Below are 6,000 nucleotides of genomic sequence, written 5' to 3' on the forward strand. Positions count from 1 at the left end.
CGGATTTTGGTCAGAATGTATGGTATTGGGTGTTTCTTTCATCTAATTCTTTTACAAGGACTTTAAAGTGCTCCGCTTCGAACAATTGGATTTTTATTGTTTCATAACTCACTGTTTTAATTGTATAGTTCGTAGTAATGATTTTCAATAGGTCATAGATGTGTTTTATTACTCCGACCTTATAGACTGTTATTGGTAATGGTTTGGGAACAACTTTTTCAGGGCTTGATTGTATATCCTCTTCAATTTTTTCCGACAGGTTGCTAAAGCTGTTTTTTGTTTCCTCGCGATTTCTTCTTCTGGGCCTCTCAATCGTTTTTTGTTAATGACTGTGGTCTATTCTGTTTGTGGGGTTTGTGTTTTTATTGATTTTTCTAGTCTTATAACATATCGTGTGTAGGTGATTTGGTTGAATCGCTATGGTTTGCCATTTTTGGGTTGTTAATATTTTATTTTATTTACTTCCAAAGATAAAAACTCAAATTCAATCCAATCAATCCAAAGAAAAAAACTAAAATAAATACATTGTTTATTTCACGCACTTGATTTTTCACTGAAGTATTATTTTTTGCACTAGTTTTTGTCCAAAAATACTATAAATGAATTTCAAAAAGATAATTTTTAAAACACTAATTAAAATGAAAGGCAGTCTTTTTGTCTGGTCACGTAAACACGTATTCACTACACTTTAGGTCCACTAAGAGACGGATAGCCGCGTTTGTTATGCGTTTTTAACAGTCAATTAATTAACCGTAATAAAATACCAGGTTCTTTTTTAAAGAAAGGTATTTTTCTAGAGCTTAGAGCGTGTTGAAAATACGTCTTCACCGTAGGATGGTTGGAATCGAACAATATTAATAGATGAAATAATAAATAAAGAAAACAAAACTGAACTACATATGGGGTATAAAGATTTGAAAAAAATAGAAGTGTCCGGAGCAGCTTTTTTGATGTAATAATAATAACTAGAGACACTAAAAAATACGAAATGATAATGAAAGCAAGTTAAAAGAAAGTCATGATGATGAAAGGACAGAAGTAATATATATCTTCTGTATATTAATTGCCTTAGCGAAATTTTGTCTCCCTTTTTGAGGAAAATGCGGGCACCTGGAGGCCTGAGATTTGGCACGATTAAAGCTTAATTAAAACAAATGCCAGAATTTGAATAACTATAAATATATACACTTGGTTATAAAAAGAAAATTCCATACATAGCAATTTACAGACCAACCCTAACATTTGATTGCGAAACGAAATAATGAAACAAAAATAGCGAATAGACACGAAATTCCTCAGAAGAATCAGTATAATAAAAATGGACTGCATGAAAAGTAATAAAATAAGAAAATACCGACCGACTGCAAGAGCAGGGAAGAGAAAAATATGAGGGCGACCTAACCGAACCTATGAAAAATGTATCAGAGAAATACATCCAAAGAAGAAAAAAGCCCGACTATCACAAGAAATTGGGAGGAAACAATTGTGAGAGAAAAAATATAAAGCATTTATGTTATGTAATGCTGGGTACGGCTCTGACTATCGCGGCCATGTGTTTTCAAATTACCTGAATGATAGAGGTGTAAGATGGATTGGTCTGTTTTCTAATAGATGAAAACCTTCAGTGTCGCTTTGTATTGCCGTTCAACAAGTTGTCTCTTTCTTACGGTAAAATAAAACAGTTTTTTCAAGTAAATTATTAGTTTGTATGATTAAAACCCTATTTGGTTTAATTAACGAATTAAACCAAATCAAATAAATTATCAAGTAAATAAGACAAGTTGGCGTTAGATTAGCAATTTTTCCGCAGTTACTCGAAGCATTTCTTGGTATAGTTAGGTGCAGTTCGGACAAAAGTAGTGTTCGTAAAACTCGAGAACGGCTGGACTGATTTGGATAATTTTGGTCTCGAATTATTTGTGAAAGTCCAGGGAATGTATAAAAGATGAATAAATATGAAAACGCTCGAAATTAAATAAAAACAACAATTTGGTTTTTTGTTTGATGTCGAGGATCGAATTCGACAATCTACGTGCGCGAGAACTTTCTTAACTTCGGTGATCCTTTGTGATAGTGACATTTCAAATGATGTACTCTTTTTTTTATTGATTTTTTGTGATAGTGACACTTTACTACTGAGAGCGTGAGAACTTTTCTCACTTTGATTAATTACAATTAACGATGCCGAGGAGAAGACGACCTGACATAGGTCGTCGCAGACCTCACGTGCTAACTGCAGTGATCACCAGAAAGAGACAAATCAAGGAAATAGTCGTATTGCTATGTCAGAATTGCGTTCTTTAAAGAGTAACAATGAAATAGATAGGCTTAAAATACAACGAGTTCGTGCACATCAAACACAACAACAGCGAGCACGACATAATGAAATTGAGCGATTCCGTATATGGTGGGGCAGTAGATTATTGTGCCGACAAATCGATAACAATTGGAGTAATAACAATAATTTGTAAATATTGCAAGGCATTAAAATACAATGGTGAATCTACTGGATTATGTTGTACTGGAGATAAAGTAAAATTGCCACAATTTGCCCCACCATCAGATCCTTTAGGCTCTTTAGTTTCTGGGAATGGAAATGATTCTAAGCACTTCTTGGCCAACATTCAGAAATATAACAGCTGTTTCCAGATGACATCATTTGGCGCTACACACATTATACAGAACAATTTCATGTCCACTTTCCCACAGTTGACCGAAAATTGCATGCAGTAGTTACCAAACATACAATACATGGACCTTGCGGAGTTTTTAACTACAATTCACCCTGTATGTTTGCCGAAAAGTGTTCCAAGCGATACCCAAGAGACCTGATTTCTGAAACCATAACGGGAAATGATGGATACCCATTGCATCGTCGGCGATCAGTTTCGGACAATGGGCGATCGGTAGTTGTGAAGGTATGAGGACAAAATGTTGAAGTAGACAATCGTTCGATCGTGCAATACTTGCTAATCTTACCCAAAGCTTTGGAGACTCATATCAATGTGGAATATTGTAATTCTGTAAAGTCGATAAAGTACACATGTAGATATGTTAACAAAGGTAGCGATATGGCCGTCTTCTCTCTAACCAATGCAAATGACGAAATATCACAGTACCAGATGGGTCGCTATGTAAGTACCAACGAAGCAATTTGGTGTATTTTTTCATTTGCGATCCATGAAAGACACCCTACAGTAGTAAATTTGGCAGTCAGAAAATAGTCAGGAGAGAGAAAGTCGAGGGTTCGAGATTGTCGAGAATTTCAATGCGACCATTCAGAATTTTCATCCGGTACAGTTGGTTTCCTTCAAATCAGTCGACACCGTTATAAACCAGGACGACTTAGACAACTATCTCACGGAGTTTTTTAATTTGCTGGATTTGCCTGGATTACCACCTCACAGTTTCAGGTTAAAAGTAGGATCAACCTCTACTGTGCAATGGAATAACACTGGCTGTGAAAAGGATGATGAATAACGTCATTGAGGCAACAATCATAAAGAAAATATACAAAAGAGAGGATGTGTATACCAATGATTCCAACGGATTTACCATTCGATTTTAAACTTTTACAATTACCTGTACGTCTGGCTTTTGCGATGACCATAACTAAATCTCAAGGCCAGTCGTTGGAAGTTTGCGGCATTAACTTGAAGTTTCCCTGTTTCGCGCATGGACAATTATAAGTCGCGTGTTCGCGCGTCCGTAAACCGTCATCTTTGTTTATTTGCGCACCACAAAACACAAAATATATAGTTTATCAAAAAACTTTGGATTGATTAACAAACTGTATCATAACTGTGTGTGTCTGTAAATATCTCATTGAAACCTTATAAATAGCCAGTATTTCAGAAAAACTCTGTTTTTTAAGTATAAAACATCATGTGTAAATTAATCGAAAATAATAATAAAAATTCATTCATACCGAGTATTTTTTTATGAATTATTAGGGCTTTTATTTATCGATTAAGATAGTACGAAGTCTGCCGGGTTAGCTAGTTCCAAATAAAAAACATTACATCTTTGAAAAATACCGCTAGTCCGCGGATTCCCGGTACATGCATCACAGTTCAAGATGTAAGGCCACCAGAGGTGGACTAAAATTGCTGTCATAACATACCCTACTGGATTTTGGATAGAATCTAGAAGTTTGAGGTGAACGGCCACCAAAGCGGATTGTAGTAGCTTTATTTCTTAGCCGTAGACTATAAGAATCTGGTATCACCAAAACTTATAAACCATTCCATAGAGGGACGACATGAAAATTTGGGTAGAAACAGTGCTATTTCAAAGATCTTTAAGGGCAATTCTATGGTAAAAACAATTTTTATAACAACTATAAACTGTCTAGGTGGAATAACGACCACGTACATCCCTGCAGCCATTTCTTTAGGAAGGTGGCCAGTATTATGCCCTGTATCGCCGTTCAACAAGGCACCTGGTTTTTTCATAAAATAAAACAGGTTTTAAAGCAAATTAATAGTTTTGTGATTAAGTCATTTCTCATTTTATAACTTTTAACAGCAACACACTTACACAACAATGGCTTTTCTTATAAATATATATATATATATATATATATATATATATATATTATAATTCAACCTCTTGTTTACTTAAAGTCTCAGCATAATTTAATGATATTACTGTTAATAATTAATCCATTGTTAGCTTCTCATCAGGAAATTAAATTTAAGATGTCAATTACTGGCAGAATTGCTAAACTCTGCAGTGGGTCATGAGTATTCGAGTAGCGTATCATGTGAATATTGTAGATGGTAGATTTACTCTTACCGTTCAATTTACTGAGTTTTTGGTACAACGTTAAATATTCAGATTTCGCAGCAACATCCAAATCATCATTCCACTAAACTTCTTTCTCTAGCTTTAGTTTTTGCTTAACATCTCTATTTCATTTACGATATTTCTTGAGATCGATTAGTTTTGCTTTTTTTTCGTTCACCTACCATATGTAAACAGTCTGATATCCATCCAAATTTTTTAAATATTGCTTTTCTTGTGGCCAGAATTTGTGTGTCATCTCGATCTAAAGCTTCTTCCGATGTATTGGATTCTGCAGTTCATGATTGATTGTACGACTTTGCTCGTTGTTGTCGTAGTTGCACTGTTGCATGGAGAAGATAGTAGTCAAATGACAATGAGCGAGAATCACTTGAACGTAAATCAATTTAATTCATTTATCAATAGCCAAACTTTTATAGAACTACAAAGAAAAATTATCTTCATTTTATCTAGTTAATTTTATTTTCACTACAAATAAAATAAAACCAAGCATAATTTCAGAAAAAAAGACGAGCTATATTTTATGTGTTTATTACAAATAAATCAAACTTTTTCAAATTAATTTACAGAGAAACCGCTTAATGAGATCCAGAAAACGTGTAGCCTGCATTCTACTACTATTGGCATTCGTCTTCGCTGGATGTTGGCTTCCCTACCATATTATGGCCCTCATTATGGACACCACAACCCTCACCGATGATCAAACAAACCAAATCCAATATGTCAACATCTACCTCTTACTGCTGGGACACACTAATTCCGCCTTGAATCCCATTATATACTGTGCACTATCACGTAACTTCCGCAATTCAATCAAGCAACTATTGAAAACAAAAATCAGTTGCAGAACAAAGAAACAGAACCTGAACAATGTAAGTATTGCAGTACGATTTTAAAGTCACTTAAAAGCAAATATTTGTTTTCCCTTTTCAGTGGGCCTTAGAAAGTTCCGGATCTGGCTTTCAAGTACCATCACTAAAGAGAGCAGTACCGCTGTTGAACCAACACAATGAAGAATTAGGCCTCAGCAGGAGGCAGTCCTCTCAAAAAACGACAAAAACGTGTGCCGTTTAAAGGTCCGATACGACTTGGGCAAAATCGATTAGTTTATTTTCAATTTGAATTGGAGAAAAACCGGATTATTGTAAATAGTTTCTTTCCAATATTGCGTACTGGTTCTAAAGTAACGTTTAC

The 6,000-nt window shown here is 34.8% G+C and overlaps 1 protein-coding gene across 1 annotated transcript in view; it reads left to right on the forward strand.

Moving 5' to 3' along the window:
* The window catches only part of LOC143195952 (neuropeptide FF receptor 2), a 282,448-nt gene extending 276,448 nt beyond the window's left edge, over nucleotides 1-6,000 (forward strand). The window contains exons 7-8 of the mRNA XM_076403497.1: nucleotides 5,376-5,678; nucleotides 5,740-6,000. Of these exons, the coding sequence (XP_076259612.1) occupies nucleotides 5,376-5,678; nucleotides 5,740-5,880 (444 nt within the window). The 3' untranslated portion in view covers nucleotides 5,881-6,000. The remainder of the gene's footprint in view (nucleotides 1-5,375; nucleotides 5,679-5,739) is intronic.

This window comes from Rhynchophorus ferrugineus, unplaced genomic scaffold, assembly GCF_030347505.1.
Source record: "Rhynchophorus ferrugineus isolate W39M unplaced genomic scaffold, kcgeb_rfMv2 rfM4, whole genome shotgun sequence".
NCBI lineage: Eukaryota > Metazoa > Arthropoda > Insecta > Coleoptera > Curculionidae > Rhynchophorus > Rhynchophorus ferrugineus.